This window comes from Drosophila nasuta, chromosome X, assembly GCF_023558535.2.
Source record: "Drosophila nasuta strain 15112-1781.00 chromosome X, ASM2355853v1, whole genome shotgun sequence".
NCBI classification, from domain to species: domain Eukaryota; kingdom Metazoa; phylum Arthropoda; class Insecta; order Diptera; family Drosophilidae; genus Drosophila; species Drosophila nasuta.
This window is the reverse complement of record NC_083459.1, coordinates 2811725-2838423: the sequence shown is the minus strand read 5'-3', so window position 1 is coordinate 2838423 and position 26699 is coordinate 2811725. Positions and strand designations below refer to the sequence as shown.

The window sequence follows — 26699 nt, the reverse complement described above, 5'->3', positions numbered from 1 at the left end:
TAATCGATAAATCGATAGCAAACGATCGCTGGAAAATTAAAATAAATAAACGACATTTTCGATTTGATTTTTTTTTCTACAATTTTTATTTACTCGTATGTATGTATATATCCTTGTGATTTATTTATACTAAAATGTATATGAATCATTTGCATTTTGCATTCAATATTTATCATTCTTTTTTTTGTTGTGTTTTGTTTTTTTCTTTTCTTTGTTAATTTGCTGGCCGGAGCCTTGTTGTAAATTGTGTTGAATCGAAGTGTTGTTTGCTTGTTGCTTTTAAACAACGGTCCACGAAAATTGTTTGATTAGTTTAGTTATTAACACCATAATGGCATTTGTATGTATTGTTGTATTGTTTGTATTTTATGTATACGAGTACTACGTGTGTCTTCAACTTTATTTGGGCTTTATCGTTTATATAAATTTTGGAACAATTACAACACAATAGTTCAATAGTATTTGCTACAAATGTAATTATCATGTTCATTTGTAGAGTGTGAAACAAACTTTTCAAAATTGTCAATTCTTACTTAGATAATATTCTCAGTGTATTTGTTGTGTGTGTGTGTGTGTGTGTAGTTGTATGTCAAGTAACAATAAACAAGGTAAAAAATCATTCCATAATATCAACAAACAAACATAAAATGAGAAAACAAGGCAATAATTGTAAATCAATACAAATTAATATAAAGTTGTTGTTGGAAGTCGAATTCATTTAAATATCGTATTATATTATATTATGTATATTTTTGTATTTTCAGTATACCATATGCACAAATTATATGCACTGTCATTACAGCAATTTTGCAATTAACAATAAACAACACAAATTGTTAATGAACCCGATGATGATTTTGTTTTCTTTCTTTTGTTTTTGTGGAAATTTCCGTAAGTGATTAATCAAAAGACACTTCACAAATCCAACTGAGGCTTTTAATGAAGTTTTGTGATTGCGAACGCTGTTTATTCAAATATCGTATCGTACATATACATATATAAGTACATATGGTAGTTAAGTGCTTTACAGAGATATGTTTGTCCATTATTAACTATTTATTTCGGTTGATGTAAATTCCTTTGTGTCAATGCAAATAAAAACTCAATATGATGTTTGTGCGCCATTATTAATACACAATGTTTGCTCTCTTTTGCGAATTGTTGATGCCACATACGAAATTCACTAAAATATTGCACTCTGCACTTTAAAGTAAGAGTAAAAGAGTGAGAGAGAAGAGTGCGCGCGAAAGAGAAGGAACTTTGTTTTGTGAATGTCGTTGGATTTCATTGTGGGAATGTGCGCTTCGAAGTCATCGGAAGCAAATCTTTGAATGGAATATTTTGCGATATTTTATTTGGAACACATTTCACGCGTTAATACTGACGCACATCGTCATTGGAACGGGAATTCTCTACAATATATAAAATGCGATCTCTAATTTAGTACAAAAATTTGGAAGCTATTGCAAAATTGTGTTACAAGGAATTGACTTTCTTCACTCTATAACTCTCTCTCTCTCTCTATTTTTGTGCAATGTTTAGGAGGCGTCTGTATGTGGATCTCTGCATAACTGATACATCGAGATTTGAGACACATTCGATCGACTTAAAACTATGCATTGTATTCTATTGTGCAGAAGTATTTACTACATATGTATATGTATGTATGTATGTATATATGGTCTTGTCATGTGTAGTGCAAAATAAAAGATTACGATTTACGATTTATCCATTGGATTTCAGTGTTTTTTCCGTTCGTTCACTTAGTTGTGGAAGCGCGTTTGCTGCATAAGAATATATTCGGTATGACTTTAGTTTCATTCTTATTCTTGCATTTTTTTACAGATTGTAACAAACAGATATGAAAACGTAAAAAAAAAACTAAAAACAATGCTTAGAAACTAATGCAAAAAAATATATATATATATTTGTATATAGCGATAATAATTAAGAGAATTAAATTGAATTATTGCACTTGGAAAACAGCTCAACCTAAAATGTACATACAACGCTTCTTCTTTTCATACTTTTTATAATTATAATTATCTTTCTTGTTGTCATTGTTTCTTAATTTCGATTTTTTGTGTTAAGTTTTGAGGCAGCTGCCAAATTGTTGGATTGGAGCCGTGGATTAGGCAACAGGCAACTGTAACTAACTCTGTAAGTAAGTAATTGATGCGCTGTAATCAGATATCAATATCAATATCATACTATATCATATCATATCATATCAATTATTATATGTATATGGGGGATTAATCGAATATCGTATCTCAATATCGTTAAGTTAAGGGGAGTTTTTTGCAATCAATTGCATTGTCTCGAGGTTCTGGTTCGCAAACTATTTCAAATAGTTTTTCGTGATTTTGGTTTTTTTGTTTTTCATGTTTTGTTATTTAATTTGGCAACGCTTGTTACATGTTTTTGAACATTACTAAAATAATAAAAACGTATTCGCTTGATTTTCGCACTTCGTTTTTGTTTTGCTTTTATCGTTAAACCTGTTTTATCGATTTGTTAGGGTCTAGAGAAGGTTTTCTGTAGGATACACACACATATTACGTCAAAACTTAGTTTACTACATGATGAGGAGTTACAAATTCGTTACGGACATGTGTGACAATATTTTTTCCGTTTCTTTTCTTTTATGTTATCGAAATATCAGCAAATATCGTTCTACATATATTTTCCACATAGCTTGAAGATTAAACACAAAATTAAAAAAACATTTTCGACTGCGAGTTTCACATAAATACATCAAAAAAGATATTTTTAAAACTCACATATTTTTACTTATTGTGTTTCTTTTTTTTTTTTGCTTTGCTGATTTTTCTTTTTTGTTGTTTTGATTTTAAAACTTACATTAAAAGTGTGTTTTTTGGGGGTACATAAAATCCATCATTTGCATTTAAATGTAGATACAATACTTGCAAGTAAAATACATATGTATCGTTATTGTGTATTATATAGTATAATTAATAATTGTATATGTATGAATGTGACAGAGAGAAAACAAGAAGGAAAAAAAAAACTATACATATCAATAAATAAATATTAGTGGTATTTGCTCTTAATTTTGTGTTGTTGTTGTTGTTTAAACATAACAGCGATATACATATAAATATACATACAAAGACTTTTTGCAAAAAAAAAAATACAATATTAATATTAAAATATAATTGTAATTATAATTATGATAATAATTGTAATAATAATGTGTAATTGTTGTTTAAAACATAGGTAATTATGTATATCAATATTTTTTATATAAATAGGTAATATTTTAATTGAATTTCAACTAATTTTTTGCTTTTCGTGTTTTTTTTCTGTTTTTTTTTTGTTTTTTGTCGATTTATGACCGGGCACTTTTCGAACTCACCCACAAGCAAAACATGTCCATGCCTCTAATAATACATAGATGCATATGCATATAAAGTACTATATAGATATATAGATATCGATGCCTATGGTTAATGCGTATCATTGTGTAGATATAATTCGTTATCATTTCTTCCAAAGGATGCTTGTGGTGTGTGTCCTTTTGCTGCTGCTGTTTCCGTTTGTGTTTCCGCTTCTGATCCATCCTCGACTCGATCGCCTGCTGCGCCGTATATTATGTAGAGAGCTCGGTGCTGCCGCGACGCACCATATTGAGATCACTGAAGTCAATCTCCTGCGATTCGATGGATTGTATGGACGCGCTGCGTAGCTTTGTGGCCGGAAACTTGCCGCGACTTTTCAGTGCCGTCAACTGTGCAGCATGGGGAAATGTTGTCCGGTTAGTGACCTTTATTTTTGCTTGTATCTTGTATTTGTATATATATTACTTGTATGTAGAAGGTGCACTACGTGTATATGAAAGTGTGTTTGTGTGTGTGTGTATGAGTGAGTGTTTGCGTGTGTTGTGCATGCTAAAGCTATGTGAGTGTTACGAGAATACGAATATAGAGTTAGACATATACAAATGAATCTATCTTTAGTAGTACTGTGAGAATTTCAAGAGCTTAATGTGAAATGAAAATGAATTGTGTTTAATAACAATAAAACTACTTTCTAATTAAGGCAACAATTATGGGAATTATAAGGCAATAATAAATGGAAATTTCAAAATTTTAAAGCGAAAAGCCTATTTACATAGGCATACATTAGCATTACATTTTGTGAAACTGAATTGTAATAGTTTTATGATTTCCCAGCTTCACTCTTCATTGATTCAGAGATTAAAAAATACATATATTAATTGTTAATCGCTCATTTAAATCAAAGTGTGTCAAAACTTTGTATGTAATCAAATTTTTCCGTACTAAAGTTTTCATTTGAATATTTCACGATTCGGTAATGAAAGTGAAGAGTTTAGACTTCGATAAAATGGTTGTTGTCTTTGCTAAGCAAGACAATTTTACGTTAAACAACGTAAAGAGCTCTTTAGCTCATAGCAGAGCAGTTGCTCTTTATAATGGAATGAATTAAAGCTGGCAAGCAAGCGGTAAACTTGATAAATTTCAAATTGATAAGACAATGAATGATAGTAAGTACAGTGAAGATCCGTCAATTTGAACTGGGCAGCAAATCAATTTTATAGATGTATAATTTACAAATACGAAATTATCTCAATGGTTTGGCATGCAATATAAATTAAGTAAAATAACTAACTCGGTTAACATGCATAATTAATATTCATGTATGTATAGAAGAAAGGAAGAAGGCATGCATATTAACATTACATCAATTTTATGTAGTTAAGCCAACTAGAAAGAGAGAGCAAGAGACAGAGAGAGAGAGAGGAACACTCTAGCCATGAACTATGCTAAATACTAAGGCATAAACAATAATACTATCTAAACAAATGGCAGGGAGGAAGTAAGGGATGAATTTATAGACACCTGATATTAGCTTGCGGTCGTAATTTGTTTTCGTATTTGTTGGTTGCCGTTGTTAATTTGTGTGTGTTGAATTTACTTTTTGGTTTTGTTATTGTATGATGGCTTTGCTGTTACTTTAAATGTTGGTTTTCTTTACTTCGTCTTATTATTTTTGTTTTCTTTTTTTTTTTAGTTGTAGTTATTTTGCTTATGTGATCGATTAGCTTAGCTTATCCATTTCCACGGTTCAGTGTCGGGGCTGGTTATTGGCGTGGGATACTAGAGAGAGCGCCAACACAGCGTTTATCATATTGTGTGTTGTATTGTTCGTGTTTGTTTTTGATTTTTATGGTGTGAAGAAAGAGAGATTCAATGAGAAACAACGAGATTAATATCTTGAGCAGTTACAAAGTACCCAACAAAAAAAGTAAAAAAAATAACAAAGGTAAAGCGAAAAAAAAAAGGGAAAGCTTTCTCGAGTTATTTTCAACTGCCACACGTAAGCGTTGTTGTTGTTTTTGTTGATTTTAGAGGGCGGGCTGAAAAGCAGTTAGCATGTTTCCAATCGGATTGCCACGTTTTGATTGCGCTTTGTTGTAGTTGGTGTTGTTGTTGTGGGTGCAGGAGTGTGTTGCAGTCGGAAGTGTATGTGTGTGGATGTGAGAGGTGTTAGAAGTATGTACACGGTCAGCGTAATTGGTTCTTTTGGGTGCGCAGCGTATATGATATACATATATATATATTTCTTGTTGTTTTGTTTTTGGGTAAAAGCCCGTAACCGTAAAAATAAACAGCCGAAACAGAAACGAAGTAAGGATAACAACTGCGCATAGTGCAGTCAGTCTGACAGAAGCTCTGCACAATACGAACCTCCGCCTTCATGTCAGCCAACCTGTCCTGCAGGTCGCGCACCTTGTCCGAATCATCCAGATTGGCGCGCAGCTCACCCTCGGCCAGCATTTCCGAGTTCTGCAAATCACAAATGTAATCAATCAATCAAAAATTGTATTGAATTTGTAATGGCAAACCTTTGTCTCCAGTCGCGATATCTCCTGCTTAAGTTCGGCAACCGTTTGACTCTGTTCGGTGAACTTGATTTTCACATTCATCAGCTCATCCTTCATGCGAGATTCCAGATCCGAGTATCTGCCGAAACCATTTCAAATTGAGTTGCTGTCGATTAATTAGCATTTGCAGACGACAAACCTGTGTTGCTGTTCACGCGCCTTGTTGGCCAGCTCCTTCTCCCGGGTGACGGCAAGCTCGAGCTCCTCCTTAAGCTTCTTGTGCTCCTCGTCCTGACGACGCAGCTGATTCGTGGACACTTGCACCTGTGTCTCCAGCTCCATAACCTTGAGTCGCAGCTCCTTCAGCTCGGTGAGCGTTTCCATCTCACGTATGCGCGTCGTCATTAGCTCCTCCTCCAGCTTTTGCGTGTGCTCGGTGCTCTTCGAGTTGTCGAAGAAATTCGTCAAGAGTTTCTTGGGCGTGGAATCCACCGAGGCAGCGGTGTGCTCATTGCGCTGATTCTCGGCCAATTGACGCTGCCACTGTGTGCTCAGCTCCTGCACGCGCTGCTTGAGATCCTTGAGCGATAGCGAGGCTTCGGCTTCGCGCAATTTGCTGGCAATCAGCTCGTCCTGCAGATGGGCCACCGAATTGTCGGGCGTGGTCTCGCGCAGCGTCTTCTTATCCTCCTCCAGCTCCTCGACCTTGGCCTTCAGATTGCGTATCTGATCCTCGCTCTCGGCGGAGCCTTGTCGCACCTTGACCAGCTCCTCCAGCAGACAGGAGACCATCTCGTCGCGCTGCTTCAACGCCTCCTCCTTCATGCACAGCTCATCGATGGATGACTGTCGCGAGTTGTTCTAAATGCGAGGACGAAAGCAGGTCATATTAAAATGTTGCAGTTGCTTTTGTGAATGGAGCTTTGCATGCAAATGTCTAACGATATTTATCGATAGTTATTAACTACTAATATTTAACTATACGCTTGCAGAACTTGATGAGGACAACATGCTCGTCCGTCGTATTCAGATTTCAAATAATATTTCAATTTACTTTTTTAAATTAGCGAGTAAAAACTAGTTAGTATTGTTGAAATGTGTTTGTTAGTAAAGTTATCGATAGTAGCGATAGTTCGCTTGTTGACTAATTAAATGCATAGTAGTACAAGTAGTTATACAGAGAGAATGGTATTATTATAATTATTAAAAAGCACGCACATGTACGGGTTAATAGTAGTCAACAATATCTCTAATGTACTTCGGCATGGTATGTCGTATGTCGTATGTCGTATGGACAGCAATGGGGCAACGATAACAAAACATGCAAAATAACTGTATACGTCGTCGTCGTCTAGATTATAGACCTCGCGATGTACAACAACAACAATGCACATAACTAAAAATATATATGTAGTATAACTATGTACAATAATTTGTATTTTTTTTTTGTTTTGTCGTAGAGCCTTGCAATACTTACGCTATCGATTGAAACGTTCTGCGATGCGTTGCGCAAATTATATATTGTATTTCATAGTGTTTTTTCGTTTTTTTTTTGTATTTATCATTTGAATTTGTATAGATTTGTGTAAATATGTGTGTGTTAAAGCACCATAACCATAAGAAACAGAAACAGAATAGAAAGAAAGACAGATAATGATTAACAACGTAACTTTCTCGATGTCGTCATAATTTCTCCTCACACTTTAGTCACAAAACAACAGAAGGGATCTCGAGAGAGAGAGATAGAGCGAAAGCGAGAGATTACTTACATTCTCCTGCAGCCGCAGACTGAGACCACGCACTTCCTCGTTGGCATTCTCCAGCTGATGCGACACCTCCAGATAGGAACGTCGCAGCTGCATAAGCTCCGTTTGAATCGCATAGCTGTCAACCAAGAGAGGAAAATTCAAGTTACAATTTACAAAATTGAAATGAAGTGTACTATCGAACGCACCTGGTTTCCTCTTCCTCGGCACGCGAGACTTGGCCACGGACCAAACGATCCGCCAGCTCGGCGCTCTCGGCCTCGAGCAGCTCGTTGCGCTGCTTCAGGAGACAATTCTCGCGTCGCAATCGCCGCAGCTCGACCATCTCCTCCTGTTCCTTTTTCTTCAAGTCTTGATACTCTTTCTCCATTTTCTTCATGCGCTTCGTGTTGATCTTGAGCGAATAGGCGAGATTGAAGAAACCCTCCGGATCCGCTTCGACACGGCCGGGCAACTCTTTTTGAAAGAACTTGAGCATCGCCTCCATGTCCAGGCACAACAGCGACTCCTTGCCCGTCAGCAGCAACGCGAGCGCCACCTTGAATATGAACTCCATGCCCTCGCTGAGGAAGACGTCCATGATGCGGCAGCTGAGGTTCACATTTAGCGTGGTCGTGTATAGGGTGAGGAACCAGCTGGACGCATACATGGTGGTCTGGAAGCCCTGCTGCTGGAAATGTATATGCATATCGGGTATCTGCTCCTGCACCAGATTCTCCAGCTGATACATGCACAGTCCCAGCTCCGACATCGATGGCTTGAACATGTGACGCATGCGATGCTGTTGCATGATCTGCACCAGCACGGCGAACGCCTCCTCCTCGGGCATTTGCATCAGCAGCAGACCGACAATGAAGCCCGATCCCTGGCAATAGCCAACCTCACGGTCGTGCAACGAATACGCTTTGATCACATTGAACAACGCCTCCTGGCCGGGGCCGTCCTTCTCCTTGAAGAAATCCACCTCCGGATAGGTGCGTGCTATGTCGCGTCTGATCACTTTCTCGCAAGCGGACGTCGCCTTAATGTATTCCGCATACTGTTTCTTATCGGCATCGGCGGCGCCACTCAGCTGCTGCCACACGATCGCCCGAAAGTGATGCGGGATGCCGCGGCGCACCAATTCACGTACACATGGATTTTTGCGCTTCAAGGCGCCTTCCCAGTCATTCAATATGGATGCCCAGGTCGTCCAGATGTCCTCCTCGGCCACCGAGTTGCCGCCTAATTTTGATAAAATTGAATATACAACAGGTGAGTAATGCATGATTGGCATACTAAATAAGCACACAAACATATGTACAAACAAAATGAAAGGAAAGCCTACTCACTTGATGTTAGACTAATTTGGCTCGTGTCGGAATTCTTGCGACTGTGCGTGGAGTGCAGCGAGTTGAGGCTCTTGGCATCGCTCTCGATCAGCTTGTTGGCAGCCTCCAGTTTGGCCAGCAGATCCATCTCTGATGTGGGTAGATTCTCTTCACCGCTTAGGACCTTCACATCCATTTTCTTACTGCTATCCGGGGGTGTTGTGGTTGTGGTCAGTGTCATTTTCTGATGTTGACACGTCACCTCAACCAACCAATATGCCTTTTGGCGGGCTGCTCTGTTCTTCCTTACTCGTTACTGGTTGCACGCTGTTGATTACTCGTTAATCGTTAATCGTTACTCGCTACTCGTTACTTGCTCTTTTGCTCTTTGTGCTTCTCGCTACTCGTTGTTGCTGCTTGCACTCGGTTATCGCTGTGATCTCTGTGGCTGTGATTCAATGCTGTGATGCTGCGCTGACTGCTGCTGACTGTTATCCCTTTGGGGTGATCTCAACGATAGCTCCGTGGATGATGCATAGCTAAGCTCAGCTCAGCTCCTCGTCGCAGCACTTTGCGCTCTGTAAGCAGTTCAAGCAAAACACATTGGCACTTGGCATTTATTGATAACAATTCAAGTCGATCAAAATTAATGGGGTCTTTCATACAACCATACACTTGTATGTAATTATGTATGTATAAGTATGTACAATGTATGTAGAGTGAGATGTACGTATAGTAGAATAGTGGAAATTGACAAGTTAAGCGCACTTATCGAAACACCAGACTGACAGACGTCAAGTTGAACTGAATTATACATTTCCCTATCTGCTTATGGCTTGATAAACTCAAACTGAGCAGCATGAATATGTATGTCTATACAATCCATGCAAACAGAGTGAATGTGAATGTATCAATGTGAATATGAGTGCGTGAGTGCGAGTGAATAAGACAAAGAATAAGAGTTAAAGTTTAACTTGTGTATTTTGTGTGTGTGTGTGTGTGTGTTGTTTTGAGTCGTGCGACCCAAAAAGAAATGGATCAAAACAAAACAAAAATGACAACAACAACAAAGCAAATACAAAATGAATAAAATAAAAGAATACAATAACAAAAAGCAGAGACAGAAAACCCGTCTGGGCTTTTACGTCGCCTCGCTTCGCCTCACGCCTCAGCTCGCATTTAACTATTAACAACTGTCTACATATACGCCAAGTATCCATCAGATACATCAATCCGATAGATACCCAGTACATCGGAATGGTCCACATTGGTATGCATCGAGTGAGGGCGGACGGCAGGCAACGGGGCGTTGTCACAAAAGTGTCCCTGACCGCATTGTCAATTTTGATGGTCAGGGAATCGCCAAGGGAACTGCCAAAGTAAACAACATTATTTTCATGTTCAGCTGACACCAATAAGAATCGATAAATGCCAATGGAAGCCCCTCTAAGGACAACTGCAAGAGCTAACGACAATCGATTGATGTCAGTTAAAGTAAGCTAATGCAATCAAAATTGAATGCAATTTATTAAACAATTCGATAAACTAATTGCATTCGCTTTGTTTGCTCACTTTTTTAATGATTCAGTGATTTGATGATTCTTCATATTCACATGCCTCTTTTCTATACAAATGTTGAGCTGCAATTATTAACTAAACTGACGACAATTGTTTCGTCTTGCTCGTTTCTTTTGTATAAATTATATTATATATAGATACAAAAATAGTTTAATATAATGTGAAATTTCTTATACATTTTTATTGCAAATTAGATTTTTGCCAAGCCTCATTGCTTTTACTTTTTGTGGTCCAATTATTAATTTTACAATTCTATAAACTGAAAACACTTTTCAGAAATGTATTATTAAAGATTTAACGATTATAACTTTAATATTCATGGCTGCGATCAGGAAAAAATTGTATAAGTAAGAAATGGTTTTATGTGACAAAAAAAAACGGCTGCTGAAGTCGGATTAGTTAATTTGGTTGGCAATATTGACATATTTTATAATCGATGGGACATTTTCAATTTAATAGTATATTGTTATACCAAATACGGCATTTGGTATAATTTGGTATTTTTTCTTGAGAATTTTGTCATATTTTATATTCGATTTTACATTTGTTGTCTTATTTGTCTTTGTTTGCTTATTTCCTTAATGAATAATGCATTTATGGAATTTTTAAATTTCACAGCTAAATTTACAACTATTTCATATTTATTATATTAATTTACATCTTCCTAATTAGAATTTCAATAAACCTCATTTCTGATCAAAAATCAAGTCCCACCAATTCCTCAAACAATATTATGGCATTTTTTTTTTTAAATATTAACACAATTTAACACGATTTATAATAAATTGTTGTAAATTTGTAAATGTAAATTCACATTTCGACAAAACTTATTACTATTTCAATAGTTACAGCAACTCGCTCAATAATTCTAATTGTTAAAAATATTTCAAATTCCCAAAAATATTTGCAATTATTTTTATAGTTTGTTTTTTATATAGTATACCATATATTAAATATAGAGAACTGCTTTTAATAGCCATAAGGTTTGACACACATGTTACAAATGTGTTAGTCATGCTTGGATAATATAATATGTAAAGACTTGACTTGGCAGAGGCATTTGACTTAAGCTTGAACTCAATCTTGAATCAATTTGTATTATTTGCGAAACGTGTTCGGTTTACAGAGCTGAAATTTGTTAACCAAGTGAAAATATCACTGGCTAATTGAATTTCATTAGATATCTAGACAATTACTGCGTACTAAATTCTGTTCTTCATCAATGAATTATAATCGTGAGCTGTGAGCTTAACGTATAATAAATTTCCTTCCTAATAACGCCCCCGCACATTGTGACTTGCGCAATCATTATGCTATAATTTGATAAAAACCAAAAACAAAAACGTATTTAATAAATAATAATAATAGAACTACTATATCACAAATGTACTCGCACTCTAAGTAGGTGTATTCCAATTCTATAGTTCAAAGTACACCACACCGCAGAAACACAAAATAAAAAACAAAACAAGTAAGAAAGTTACAGTCGAGTGTGCTCGACTGTGAGATACCCGCTACCCATTTTTAATAAAGGTAAAATATTGCGGTATCATTTTCAAAATATACCGAAAACACTAAAAAAAACTAAAAATATACCAAATGATATGTTTGGTATATCGATATAGTACACCATTTAAAATATACCATAGACGGCACAATGGACCAGATTATCGGCCAAAGCAACTCAGACCCCTAGTAAGTAGGCGTTTTTGCCCATACAAAAGTATTTCTTTAATAACTTCCACAATTTTTATCTGATTTTCAGGAATCATAACTACTATAGTAATTATTGTATATACCAAAATTCATAACTCTAGCTTTAAAATTACGCTTGTTATTCAATTTTTTTGATTTGCGGGGGAGGAAGTGGGCGTGGCAAAAATTTGAAACAAACTTGATCTGCGTGCAAACATAACAAATGCTGTCGAAAAAAATTATAGCTCTATCTCTTATAGTCTCTGAGATCTAGTGTTTCATACGGACGGACGGACAGACACACAGACGGACAGACGGACATGGGTAGATCGTCTCGGCTGTTGACTCTGATCAAGAATATATATACTTTATAGGGTTGGAGATGCCTCCTTCTACCTGTTACATACATTTCCTGCCGGCACAAAGTTATAATACCCTTCTACCCTATGGGTAGCGGGTATAAAAAATTTTGTCTCCCCCCATGAGGCAGAAGACACTCGATGAAATTAATAAATATGTTGCGTATATCAAATGTCCATAAATGACTTGTGACTAAATGCAGTGACAGGTGCGTCAACATTTTGGTGGAAGCAAAAGCGAAGGATTATGCTGAATCAGACTGACAGAGAACTTTCATTTACATGGAATAAGGTGTTGGACTTGTTTTCTTTTTGTTTTTTGGGGGGGGAGAGAGACAATGTGTCAAAGAAGCATGTCTGCTGACAGCAAACAATGAAGCGATTGTAATGCACAAGAAGCCAAGTGAATAAACAAAAAAAAAAGAAATAATAATAAGCGCGTTCTTATCAAAATGAGAAATGGGCAGCAAACAAAACAAACAGACAAACAAAAATAAATAAAAGTAAGATATATCGAATGATATTTACACGCAGTTAACTAAAGTTAAGTTCGACAGCTTATCTTATGGTGTAAGTGTGTGTGTGTGTGTGTGTGTATGTGGGGTGTGTGTGTGTGTGTGTGTGTGAAACAAGTACATACTGATCGATATGCCTGGCGTATGACCTAAAGTCGCCAACGCTCGCCGATGTCGCAATGTCGTCTATGGGTAATATCGTTTAAAGCAATTACACACTTGTTGCCTCCCACACACACACACTAACACACACACACAGTCGCGCACTCACTCACACACACGTAGGCAGCTTGTTAAGGGGGCTTGAATGGGTGCATGGCTAACAGCAATAGGGAACGAAGAGCGAGCAGAGCAGGAGAGACGACTAACGGCATACTCATACCCTGTAGACATTTCGATGCTCAGGTGGGGTATGGATGACTAAACAGCCTGCGAATACTTGACGTAATGTGAAATTTTTAGAAAAATAAAGCAAGTTCATAACAAACGATAAGACAAGTGATAAATAAAAGAAAAATCATTGTGCGATTGAACTCTCAATGAAATTGATATCAAGAGAGAGAGAGAGAGGAGAAAAAGCTGATAAGTGATAAGATTGATACTCTGCAGTGTCCAGCAAATGGGGTATACAAAGGACGCATGCCTTAAGAGTGTCAAGACAGACATTTAAAATAAATCTAAATACACACCCTATATTAAATAAATAACCAATGGGTATACAATACTCTACAGATGATATGTAATTAAATAAAGTTTCAAAAAAATATCTCCCAAGCTCATTCTTTAATTTTTGCAGCTGTCCCAACATTTAATTATCTGTTGATTACATCTTCTTTTAAGCCATAAAAATACCAGTTTGTGTGAAATGTTAAATACTTTTGCAGTCATTAGCAGAAGTAATAAAGCAAGACTTGCAGTTGATCAAGTCCTTTTCGCATTTATTTTGATATGTTTGTTTTGCTTTTTTTTGTTGTTTTTTTTGCTAGAACAGAACACACAAAAATTGTCGTGTTTAGATCAATCAAGCGCTTGCTGCCGGCCGGACAAACATTTCCGTGAATGAAGCCAAGTGGAAACTGAGAACCAGACACACACAAAAAAAAAAAAATGAAAACAATAATAATAACAATAAACAACATTATGATGATGATAAAGGCAAATAGCTGAGGGGGGGGAGAGGAGGTAGATAAAAGGGGGAAACGTTGCATGAACGCTTGTCATATAAAATGCATTTGCACAAATTCAAAGTCGAAGTCAGTTTGTGAATGCGGTTCAATGTCGTCGTCGTCGTCGGCTTAGACATCGTCGCAACAAAGGAAAAAAATTTGAATGCTAAAGGAGAGCAGCAAAAGAGAGAGAGAGAGAGAGAGAGGGAGAGCGCTTAATAGTGGGTATGTGTATGGTGGAAGCGACAAGCAACATCGACACAGTCAACGATACGTTACGATACGTGTTGATTAGATTTCGAAACAACAAACACAACACAAACACACCCGCCGCGAGTGTATGTGTGTGTGTGGGCGTGTGTGTGTGTGTGTGTGAAATCAAATCGCAAAAAAGCCAATATGAAATAAGGTTAGTTTACTCAGTACGTGGAGATACGTGGAGTCGAGCAGACAGGAGCGTGAAACACGCAGCGGATAGCTAATAAAACGAAAAGAAAAGCAAACCTACAACAAATAATAATATAAATAATACAACAACAACAGCGACGAACAACAAAAGCAAAAGAAACTCTAACGAAATACGCGAAACACGCGAAAAAGCAAAGCAACAACAAAAACAACAACAAAAGGTAATTAAGTAAACGAAAACAAAGCAAAAGCCAAGGCTAAATGCGTCTGCGTCTGCGTCTTTTGCATTTGTGGCTCATGCGATTGTTGCTCGTCTGGCTATTGCGAATGCAACAAGTGGCAGACACACATACACATACATACATACTATATAGTAGTACTCTACTATAATAAGGCAGCTACTTGATCAGTGAGTACAACTGATAAGCGTTCTTCGTTTCGTCTGCCGGGTGTCTGTGCCGCATTTGTTGTCATACTTCAAATCTCCTCTTCTGGTATTTTTTTAATCTTTATTTTAGTTTAAAGACCATCAATATTCACACTTCAAATCTTGTCCGTCTGCTATAAATATTGCTGACAAAAGTTCTTCTTTTTATTAATCTTTATTTCAAATTTAAAGACAGACTTCATTCATACTTCATATCTTGTCCGTCCGTTCTTTTTTATTTTTATTTCAGTTTAAAATTTCTGACAAAAATTCCTCTTTTAGTATTTTAGGTTTAAAGTCAAACAACATTCATACTTCAAATCTTGTCCATCTGCTATAAATCTTGCTAACAAAATTCATATTTAGTATTCTTTTAGTATTCTTCATCTACTTTTTCAGTTTTAGTATTCTCTTAGTATTTTGTATATGCTTATTTTAGTTTAAAGACCAGCAAAACGTGTCCGTCTGCTATAAATATTGCTGACAAACCCTATCTTTTAGTATTTTTATATACTTATTTTTGTTTTAAAGACAATCCACATTCATACTTCAAATATTGCTGGCAAAACTGCTCATTTAGTATTTTAGTATTTTTATATACTTTTTTTGTTTTAAAAACATTCATACTTCAAATCTTGAGCGTCTGCTATAAATATTACTCACAAAAACTCCACTTTTAGTATATTTTTTTAAGACAAGCAACATTCGGAAGCATTCGCAGTCCGTTTTGGGCAACAAAGCAAGCGTGTTTATTAACGACTTTTGATGGTTTTTGCTTTGTGTGTCATCGCAACAGGTTCAAGCTTAATTGCTGCGGGTTGTAAAACACGCAGCAGTTATTAGCAAAACACAATGACAGCCAAGGCAGCGGCAACTCCAGCAACAACTGCAACACAGCAGCAGCAGCATCAGCATCAGCTACAACAACAGGAAACATTCGAAGCACCCGCCACACCGCCACCGCCAACGCCAACGGAAACGGAAACGGGAACTGCGACGCCACCCAGCGAGAGAGAAGAAGATGAACTGAGTGAAATCTTCTTTGTGGAGAATCGCAGACGGAAACAAAACATTAAAATCCAGGTGAAACTTTGCATCGATGGCGTCTACTTGCGTCGCGAGACCACACAACAGGATCACATCAACGAGCAGCTGATAAGGATCGAGGACATCATCGGATCCAGCTGCGGACCGCGTCTCAAGAAGCGCGCACGCGGCGGCCTCAACTCCTGCAAGAATCCCAGCAAGCAGATACAAGAGGACGATGTCGAGCTACCGGAAGATCAATCGCCTCCGAGTAAAAAGTCGAACCGAAAACAGACGGCGAGTGGCGACAAGAGCGCCTATCTCTATATCTATGCATATCTGAAGAAGGAGAAGCCGCTGCGACGCGTGCAAACGCTGCGCATTCTACGCTTTCGCTCCAGCGATGTCTACGCCGAGAATCTGGCCACAGCGCAGCGCTGGCATCGCACAATCAGGGAGTATAAACAGCGCAGCGGCACCTCGACCGAGGGCAAAAAGCTGCTGATACTTCTCAATCCCAAGTCCGGATCGGGCAAGGGTCGGGAGTTGTTCCAAAAGCAGGTGGCGCCACTGTTGCGCGAAGCGGAGGCCCAATACGATCTGCAGATCACAACGCATCCGCAGTACGCTCTGGAGTTTGTGCGCTCCCGCAAGGACCTCCTCGAGCGTTATGCGGGCATAGTGGTTGCCTCGGGCGATGGCCTCTTCTATGAGGTGCTGAATGGGCTGATGGAGCGCATGGATTGGCGACGCGCGTGCCGGGAACTATCGCTGGGCATCATACCCTGCGGATCGGGCAATGGTCTGGCCAAGAGCATTGCGCATCACTGCAACGAACCGTACGATCCCAAGCCCATACTGCATGCCACACTCATCTGTGTGGCGGGACGTGCCACGCCGATGGATGTGGTGCGCGTCGAGTTGAGTCACCGTGACAAGCACTTTGTGATGTATTCGTTCCTATCGATCGGCTGGGGTCTGATCGCCGACATTGATATCGAAAGCGAGCGTCTGCGTTCGATTGGCGCCCAACGCTTCACGCTCTGGGCGATCAAGCGTCTGATCACGTTGCGCACCTATCGCGGCAAGTTGTTCTACTTGCCGCAAAAGGAGCAAAAGGAGACAGCAGCAGCAACCACTCCCGAAAAAGTGCCTTCACCTCGCCCCTCGCAAGCGCAAGCGCAAGCGGAAGCCGAATTGCGATTGAGCCGTAGCACAAATCGATCGCTGGCCCGTCGATCGCTTCCCGTTCCAGCATCACATCGTCCCATCAGCGAGTTCAAGGATCTGCCAGATGAGTTCGACGATGTGCAGCTGCGTGACGATGACAATGATCAGGATCAAGATCAATTTGCGGATGCACTGTCGATGACCGATCGGTCGATTTATCGACAAAACGCCGACAGTTGGCACTCGGCGGTGTCGCGTCGCACCGCCTACTATTCGATGGGTGGCAACAGCACACGCTCCAATCGCAGCCGCCTGAGTGTCGCCCAGAAGATCGAGGCCGCGAATGCCGAGTTCATGCAGCTGGTGCCGACAGGCACGATGCCCGCTCTGCAGCTCCCTTTGCCGGCGGAACAGGGCTGGATCTGTGAGGAGGGCGACTATGTGATGGTGCATGCCGCGTACACAACGCACCTGGCATCCGATTGCTTCTTTGCCCCCGACTCCAAGTTGAACGATGGCCTCATCTATCTGGTGATCATTCGGGCGGGCGTCGGTCGATCGCAGTTACTCAATTTTCTGCTCAGCATGCACAATGGCACCCATCTGCCCGAGCCGGAGGATCCCCACATACTTGTCGTCCCCGTGACAGCATTTCGCATTGAGCCGAGTGGCAACAACGGTATTCTGACCATCGATGGCGAGCGTGTGGACTACGGACCCATACAGGCTGAAGTATTTCCGGGACTGATCAATGTAATGACCACAACGGGGCAATGAGTTCATTTCTTTTTTTTTTTCCTACGTTTCTTTTCACCTATCAATGTGTGAGTGTGAGTAAGTGTGTGTGTGTGAATGTGTGTAGTTCGATAATGCACTTGACTAATCGATTAAGACTGTATTTAATTTTTTTTTCTTTTTTTTATCTACTACTTTTATCGAAGCGTCAACTGTTAATTATTTTTAAAGCAAAAATATAACCCAAAAATAAAGTAAAGCGTTACACAACGTTAACAGTTGCCAACTATGTTAAGCAAATGTTAATTAATTAACAGCCTGAGCAATAACAGTGATCAGACAACATTTAATGTTAAGCAACTGTCCTAACAGCCTAATCTTCAACAATTTAACACTTCATGTTGAACAACTAAGAAATGTCGATAAAAGTATTAATTTTGCTCAAGACTATTAATATTAAAGGTAAAGATCGACAGCCAACTGTTAATTATTTGCTGAACAAAGATATAACAGAAAAATAAACTAAAGCGTTACACAATGTTAACGGTTGCCAACTATGTTAAGCAAATGTTAATTAATTAACAGCCTGAGCAATAACAGTGATCAAACAACATTTAATGTTAAGCAACTGTCCTAATAGCCTAAACTTCGTGTTAAACAACTAAGAAATGTCGATAAAAGTATTAATTTTGTTCAAGACTCTTAATAAATGTAAAGATATATAATTTCAGCTGATAAACAATATCGCTTTCATGCACATAATTAAAGAGTTGGTTGAAAAATAAATTGAGTTATTCCGTTTTTTTTTTTATTATTTATTAATCGAATCAAATCTGGCGTATTACAAATAAAAAGGCTGGGGCAATTAACAGGCCTTCAAGGCAAACCCGAATTATTTATTTTGATACCACATAACTGTTGGTTATTTAATAATACCCGCACTTAAGTCAGCTCTCCTGTCATCCATCAGCTGCAATTCTATTTTTTTGTTTTGTTGTCGATTAGATTGGTGTTTATATGGCGCAGATTGGAGCTCATAAAGCTCACAATGGGATTTGCTGCCAAAATCCACTGCAGCCCTATCTTTATTATCATTACAAATGTCCAAATGTATGAACGGTAAGTATATACTCATTGTGTGTGTTCTACCTGTGTCCACATATTGTGCAAACACATTATTGAATGCCATTCGAAAATTTTGAAGAGATATCAGTGCCCAGAGCTCGACACTGGGGCCAATGGTCGAGTGCTCTTAATGGCTTCACTCTTTTCACATTTAGTTAGCAACAATTTGCGTTCGCATCAGATAAACAACAATTTTCGGGATTTATGGCAAATGACGACGGCGACGGCTCAACTGCAATGCTAATCTGCTGAGCAATTTGGAATCTTTTTTTTCGAATATCACACTAAGAAACGAACTGGCAAATGAAAGTTGCTCAACTTGGTGACTTACTTTAAATTTAAAATCCAGTTGAAATCCAGCTAAAAACCACAAGTCAACAACAATATTGCTAAGTTTTGCAAACATGTATTTAACGTTGACTTTCAAAATTGTTAAAATAATTAACCAAACTTGTGTTGGAGGGAAAATCCCAAATGTTGTACACTTATTCTAGACGCCAGTGTAATCCCTATCGAGCGCAATTATTTATATATTAACGTCTTTTTAGAGCAGCTGCAATATGTAGTACACTTATTATGGACGCCACTGTACACAATTTAATAAGTTGCTCAAAAAGTGTAGCATACTTTTAGGCTAGGTCAAAATATAATAATACGTATACGCCGTCGACTGGGGGCGAACACGACGACAACTCACAGATGCATGAGCTTCTGTGTACGTATGTACAATAATTGTTAATTAATGGGACCATCACGATGTAGGCAATAATTAACATGCTGCAAGTAGCAAGTAGCAAGTGGCAAGTGGGATCTGGGCAACACAGTGTATAGTTAGTTTTCTTTCAAGATGCCACATTTGAAATGAGTTTTTAAAGTGTGCTTTATACTTGATGAGCGCGCGAGTCAGCTGTCTATATATTCACATATACGTATGTATGCGTGTGTGTGTGTATGTGAGTAGTGTGTAGGCACACTTATTTCCAGTCTGATTCATTCATAAATTATACATACATCAACATACACCGCACACATGTGTGTGTCTGGCTGGCCCCAAAACTTAACGGCAGCAGCCAAGAATGAAGCAAAAAAAAAAAACGAAGGAAACAAAATAAATATAAAACCAGCTAACACGACTTGAATTCATTTCGGATGCGGTTTCAAGTAGCCACTCGAGTTAGTCACACACACACACACAGACACACGCACACACGTGCACACATTCGACTAAATTTGTAAAGACATAAAAATAGAAATGCGATTATAGAGTTGCACATTTGTATTGGCCAGCTAATATATTGTTTAATAAACGTTCAAATATGTGTGCCTACAAATTGCATTTCATTCGGCGGCTGCCAGTTTCCCATCTAAAAATGTCGGCCTGCCCCTGCCCCTGCCCCTCCGCATATACATACATACATACATACATAGCTCTTTCAACATTTCCATTCCATTCTTTCACCATCGTCACCCAGTTGAATCTGCAGGCAGATTGTGTGGGAATTAGTCAGAAACCTGCTGGCGACGGGCGACAGCGACGTTGACGGTGACTGAAGCTTTAACTTTTGTTTAGCTGCCGCTTTTTTTTCTTCTTTATCTGTGTGCGCTCTCAGCGATACCCTGCAATTGCAGACTGGGTATATTTGTTTCTATTTTTACAGACAATCTTTACGGAATTGCGGTTAAAATAAAAATAAATATACATCATTTTATTGTGATAAGTCAGTCAGTCGGTCACAATAAAACTATAGTTTATTAGTTATACATCTATGAAAATGATGACTTGCCTTAATTAGAGGATATCTGCTAGTTTAAAACGCCGCGCTTGCGTTTGACATTTTTTTGAAAGTTGAGATGAATAATGCATTCGCCATGCGATGGTTTTTAGTATCAGGTTGTTTAATTTGCTTTTCAGCATTTTATTTTTTTGTATTTATTTTGTCAATTTCATTCGCTTTATTTGTTCTGATAATCGAATACTTACAATACTCGTTTTCATTTCCAACTGAATTGTTGTCGTTGTTGAATTACTCTTTTTATTGTTACTGTGGTGCAATGAAATGTCAAAGCTCTCTGTGGTTAACAGAAACGTGCGAAATGCAAATCTATTTTTAATATTCCCCTCAAGTTTAAAGGGCGTCATATGCGTTAAGAGCACGGATATTATTTTAACCTAATTAAAAACGAACTTATGGAGCGGTGGCTAAAGTGGTAACGACGTCAGCTTTCGAGCTCGTCACGTGCGTTTGCCACGCCCTAAATGCCCATGCCCATGCCCATGCCCACACTTGACTTGAGTTGGTCAGCTCATATTAACATACCTAATTTCATTTACTTCCCTCGCTCACTCGCACGCTCTCTTTGTTCTTGACCAAGCCCCGAAACTTGGTCAACTTGTTTGTCGTTGGTAACTGTAGCTGTCATTTGAGACATGAAGGATATACTGAGATATATTCTATATACTGTATTCAATATAGAATATACTATATACTATTTTTTAGTATATGTTCTGTAGATGCAAGAACAATATACTAAATAGTATAGGAAATGGTAATAGTAAACGAAATAATATATACTATAAACTATATATCAAATACTATATACCGAAACTTGGTCAACTTGTTTGTCAATGGTAACTTTAGCTGTCATTTGAGATATGATGGATATACTGAGATATATTCTATATACTGTATTCAATATAGAATATACTATATACTGTTTTTTAGTATATGTTCTGTAGATGCAAGAACAATGTACTAAATATTATAGGAAATAGTTTTAGTAAACGAAATAATATATACTATAAACTATATATAAAATACTATATAACTTGTTTGTCAATTGTAACTTTAGCTATCATTTGAGATATAAAGCTATTACAGAGATATACTATATTCTATATATACTATACTATATACTATATACTATATACTATATACTATATACTATATACTATATACTATATACTATATACTATATACTATACACTATATACTATATACTATATACTATATACTATATACTATATACTATACACTATATACTATACTATATACTATATACAAAGAGAGAGGGAATGATCACGTGCCAGACGTCAAAGAGAAAATGCAGAAAAGCAATTGAAAAAAAAAAGGTAATTGACGAGCTACAAAAGTAACTGGAACTTAATGGTATCTGCTAATGAGTTTACGTATCGGCCACCACAGAATGGGGAAGTGTACATACATATACATATGCATATATAGATAGGTCTATATACATACATAGTTGTGTATGAAAGTGTGCACAAGTGGAAGTAGATAGCGACGAGCTGGCAGCAAAGCGATTGCAGTGCGCGTTTTAATTGTCAATCAAAGACAAAAGCACGCGCTGTTTTAGTTCTATTTGAATACAATCATCATTATGCTTTTCATTTTATCGCTTCAAGTGCAGATGCATCCAAGTTAATGGAACAAACAGAATGCATCTGCATCTGTATCTGTATCTGTATCTTTATGTATGAATGGGGGCGGGTATTGCGATCAATGGACAATAAATAAAGCGACGCCCTGGACTTTTCTGCTATTACATGAACACAAACAACTAGAACAACAGCAACCTGCAAACTGTAAACTGCAAGCAAACAAACAAGAGCGATAACCATTTGGAAATGCGCCACACATCTGTTAGAGAGTCGAGTACAGTGAAGTTCAAAATAATGAGAACCGTTTCCAAACATTATTTCTTGGAACTTGCTTAAGTGTGTGCATTAGAATTTTCGATTTGCTCTCTTCAATAATTGACCATCAAAATTATGTTTACAACAAGATTTCAAACTTTACTGGATGCAAATAATACTGCATCGATACTTACTTACATAATAAGCAGACTAATTGTTATTACCGTATCCATATAATGACTATTGCAATTATTTTACGAGACAACTTAAGTATTACAAACACGTCCCCCGATAAAACGTAGACCAAATGGGATATAAACTTTTTAGCCCATTCTGATCTATTTTAAAGTATAAACTATAAAATAATTTATTCCATTAATATTATAACTGATAACAATAGGAAATGAACTGCCCGCAAGGTCATCAGCATTTTTATTTAGTTTTTATTCATATTAAAAAAAAAAATAGTTGTGCAATTATTTCTGATGACACTTTTTTTTAGGCCTTTTCATTAACATCAACAAAATATTCTTAAGCAAAACTACGTGTATCGCATTGAGCGATTTTTAAAGCACATATGACAAATAAATTTATGATCAATTTGCGACAAAAGATCGATTTTATTTTATTGCAAAAGTGGCACAGTTTTGTGATTTTTGCCTTTCGCAGCTGTATGTGATAAAAAGTTGTTATAAACTGTTCAATCTAGCAATTGTTTTGAACCAATTAAGTTCTCATATATGTATTTATAGATGATAAATGGTGTTCTTATTATTTCCAACACGTCTGTAGACGTCTTTGTCTCTCTTCCCTTCACTCGCCCACTCTTTGTTGGCCCCTTTCTGCTCACTCTTTCCCTCTCTCGCTCACTCTTTCACTGTTCAACATTGCGACATCAGCATCGTTTGAAAGAGAGCAAAATGTAACAGCAACAAGAGAGGCTAATGAAATTGATCATATCAAAATGAGGCCGAAAAATTGTAACGCTGTTACGGCAACGGCGAAAACAACAACAAAAACAACAACGACAACAACAACACAAACAACTCCAACTCCAGCAAATAAAACGTCAAAACGCACAAAAAAGCTGAAAATTGTTCGAAAAAATGCAATTCATCAAAATGCCAGCTTTAAAATGCCGGCACGTACTTTATGTACATACATACATACATCCGCATTTATGTATGTACTTCGCTATATATTTATGTTTGGCTGTATGTGTCTGACATGCATTGCAAACGTTGCAAGAAGTCAACAACAATAAACAACAATTTGGAAGTGATTGGCAACAATAACAACACCAACTACAATTGGTAACGCGGCACCGCGCAAGCGAGACAGAGAGAGAGATAGAGAGACAAAGACAGATAGAGTGAAGGGGAGAGGGAAGGTGGTAGAGAGTGGGAAGGCGGCAAGTGGAGCTTTTAGCGCAACTGGCGGCTATTGTTTTGTGATGTTTTTGTGCTGTTGCTCATTTTACATAACGTTTCAACGTCTTTTTTTGCAACGAGCAGGAGGAGAAGGCAATTATGCACGTGTGTGCGTGTGTGTGAGTATATTTGCAGACACCTGTATACATATGTATGCATTTATGTTTGTATGTCATTATGTCTAATTTGTTTTTGTTTTTGTTTTCATGATGCCGTTGCCACTTTTCGTCTCAACATTAGCAAATGCTTATTGTTGTGTTACTTTATTGTTGCCCATGTTACTGTTGTTTATCCCACACACATTCACGCACACATGTACACAGAGACGTGGCTCATTTCTCAAGTGCAAATCGCTTCTATTTTTTTTTTTAACATACATATTTTCGCGGCTTTTCGAGAAGGTCAAAATGCTTCAACAGCAACTAAAAACAATAAAAATTATAATAAAATGTAGACAAAAAAACACACCTACATAATTTGTTGTTATTATTATCTATGTACAATAATAATATGCAAAACAGCTCGAAACACTTGTGCAGATAACTTGACAACAACAAATACATACAACAGAGATCAACTATACACACACACTAAATACATAGAAAGAGAGCAGTGTGTACATATTTAGTTGGTAGAAAGACTATAACTTCTAAACAAATTATGCATACACTTGCAAGCACATACATATGTATGTATATGAGTGTGTAAGCTGTCTGCGAAGCATGAACATACATAAATAAATAAAAACAGAAGAATATCAAAAAGCACGCGAGGCGTATTCACATACATATGCACTATACACCCATACATAAGTATGTACATTTGAATGTAAATACATGTACATACGTACAAATGTACATTTATGACCATACCACCCATGCAAGGTGGCATCGCTGCGCTGCGCGCACACAGAGTGGAGAGCAAGAGCAGCTAGAGCGAGAGCGAACGAGCGAGCAAACTGCTAGAGATTGGAGAGTTAGAGCGAGTGAGAGCTAGAGCAGACGCAGCCGATGAAGTTGAATTCAAAGATACAAGGTTACAACAACAAGACAACAAAGCAGCTGATGTGGTAGGAAATGGGCATGAAATAAAAAAGCAAAAAAAACGGCATACAAGAAATGTAGCAGCAGAATTTTCTCCAATTGGAATTTGGGAAGCTGCCACTGTTTGCATTTGTTGCCGTTAACTATTTGATGAATGCGCGCAAAAAAAAACATCAGCAAATGCAACTGATGTTTAAAAGCGAACGAAAAGAGAAAATTCACACACAAAAAATAAAACAACAATAACAAAGCACAGCAACAACTCTATTGGACGTGTATAACTAGAAAGTTTCGAGTTTGCAATTTGATGACGTTTTATTAACAAACACACCATACATACATACATACATATGTATGTACATTTGAAACTACTTTGGGCTTCAGTAGGTTGATTTTGGGTGTGCGTGTGTGTGTACATAGAATATATATATGTAAATAGTAAACACACCTGCTTCAGCACTCACCGTTATATCTGCTTCTTCTTCTTCTTATTGGTGTTCTAAGCGAAGATGGCGAAATTGGCAGACAAGACGAACGACGAGCGAACGCGACGTCGTCGGTTTTTTAATCAAATGTACATCCAACTGCCATGAAATTGTTGTAAGACGACAAGGTGTATTTTTTTTTTATTAAATTTCACTTAAAATTTGAACCGATTTTGATTATTTTTTTGTTGTAAACGTCACTTCTTCAGATTGGCCGCACACACACTAACGAACACAAGCCCATATACATGCATACATATACACACTGGTGGCTATTATTTTCTTATTGGAGTGTAAGTTGTTGTGTTACTTTTTCCTCGTATTTTTCACAATTGCACATCAGCCAATTGCTTTTGATTTAATACACTTGATACATGTAGTAGCTGAACTTACGGCTACCGATAAAAAACAAAAACAAAAAACAATATCATTCGCAATCTTTGATTAAGTATTTCGCTTTGGCGTTCAAGTTTTCAATGTTTGCTGAATTTATAAACTGAGCAACGTGACCGCACCGTCGATTACATCAATTTACCATTTTTCTTTCAAGAATATACTGCATGATGCAACGTTTACAGAGCTGCTTAAAAATATACTAAAATGTTACAAGAAGCCGCCACTATTTGAATTCGTGCTTTGTCTCTGTTGTTCTTTATTTTTATATATAGTAGCTATAACCAGGACTTCTCTTTCAGTGTAGTAAGTTGGAATTCATTCAATTTTAATTTTAATCACCAATATCTAAAGTGTATGTAACTTTAAAAAAACGTACATGCATGAGCTATGTACAAACAGCAATCTGCACTTTTCAATTTTCAGTGGGACCGCTTGTAGCATTAGCAGGAAAATCTGCTAATTAACCAGCGACTCCTCCGCTTAACAGAAATCCACTAAAAACTTTTACATACAACTTAGTGACAAACATAATACTAATTAA

The 26699-nt window shown here is 37.6% G+C and overlaps 2 protein-coding genes across 7 annotated transcripts; one reads left to right on the top strand and one right to left on the bottom strand.

The window, feature by feature from the left end:
• Positions 1-67: 67 nt before the first annotated feature.
• Positions 68-26255, bottom strand: LOC132796601 (ecotropic viral integration site 5 ortholog). 6 transcript variants are annotated; one of them, XM_060807836.1, is made up of 10 exons: positions 25742-26255; positions 9323-9523; positions 8967-9272; positions 7824-8859; positions 7639-7753; positions 7347-7364; positions 6069-6730; positions 5891-6008; positions 5733-5831; positions 68-3751 (listed from the first exon to the last, which is right to left on the bottom strand). In XM_060807836.1, exons 3-10 carry the CDS (start codon positions 9184-9186, stop codon positions 3614-3616), a joined length of 2406 nt encoding a protein of 801 aa, XP_060663819.1. In that variant the 5' UTR covers positions 9187-9272; positions 9323-9523; positions 25742-26255; the 3' UTR covers positions 68-3613. The 6 variants fall into 6 exon arrangements, with proteins under 6 accessions (XP_060663819.1, XP_060663817.1, XP_060663816.1 ...); XM_060807834.1 differs by having other exon boundaries at positions 8967-9523; positions 25726-26255; XM_060807833.1 differs by having other exon boundaries at positions 8967-9523.
• Positions 14378-18794, top strand: LOC132796036 (sphingosine kinase 2). Its single transcript, XM_060807050.1, has 2 exons — positions 14378-14887; positions 15890-18794. The coding sequence occupies exon 2, from the start codon at positions 15946-15948 to the stop codon at positions 18064-18066; it is 2121 nt and encodes a 706-aa protein (XP_060663033.1). The 5' UTR covers positions 14378-14887; positions 15890-15945; the 3' UTR covers positions 18067-18794.
• Positions 26256-26699: the final 444 nt, after the last annotated feature.

Bases quoted from the DNA above. Each gene is read 5' to 3' on its own strand.
- LOC132796601 (XM_060807834.1), bottom strand. From the start codon at position 9,186: ATGACACTGACCACAACCACAACACCCCCGGATAGCAGTAAGAAAATG. The intron at 8,860-8,966 runs GTGAGTAGGCTT...TATCAAAATTAG, and splicing joins CCAAATTAGTCTAACATCAA to GCGGCAACTCGGTGGCCGAG. The intron at 7,754-7,823 runs GTGCGTTCGATA...CTTGGTTGACAG, and splicing joins GCCGAGGAAGAGGAAACCAG to CTATGCGATTCAAACGGAGC.
- LOC132796036 (XM_060807050.1), top strand. From the start codon at position 15,946: ATGACAGCCAAGGCAGCGGCAACTCCAGCAACAACTGCAACACAGCAG.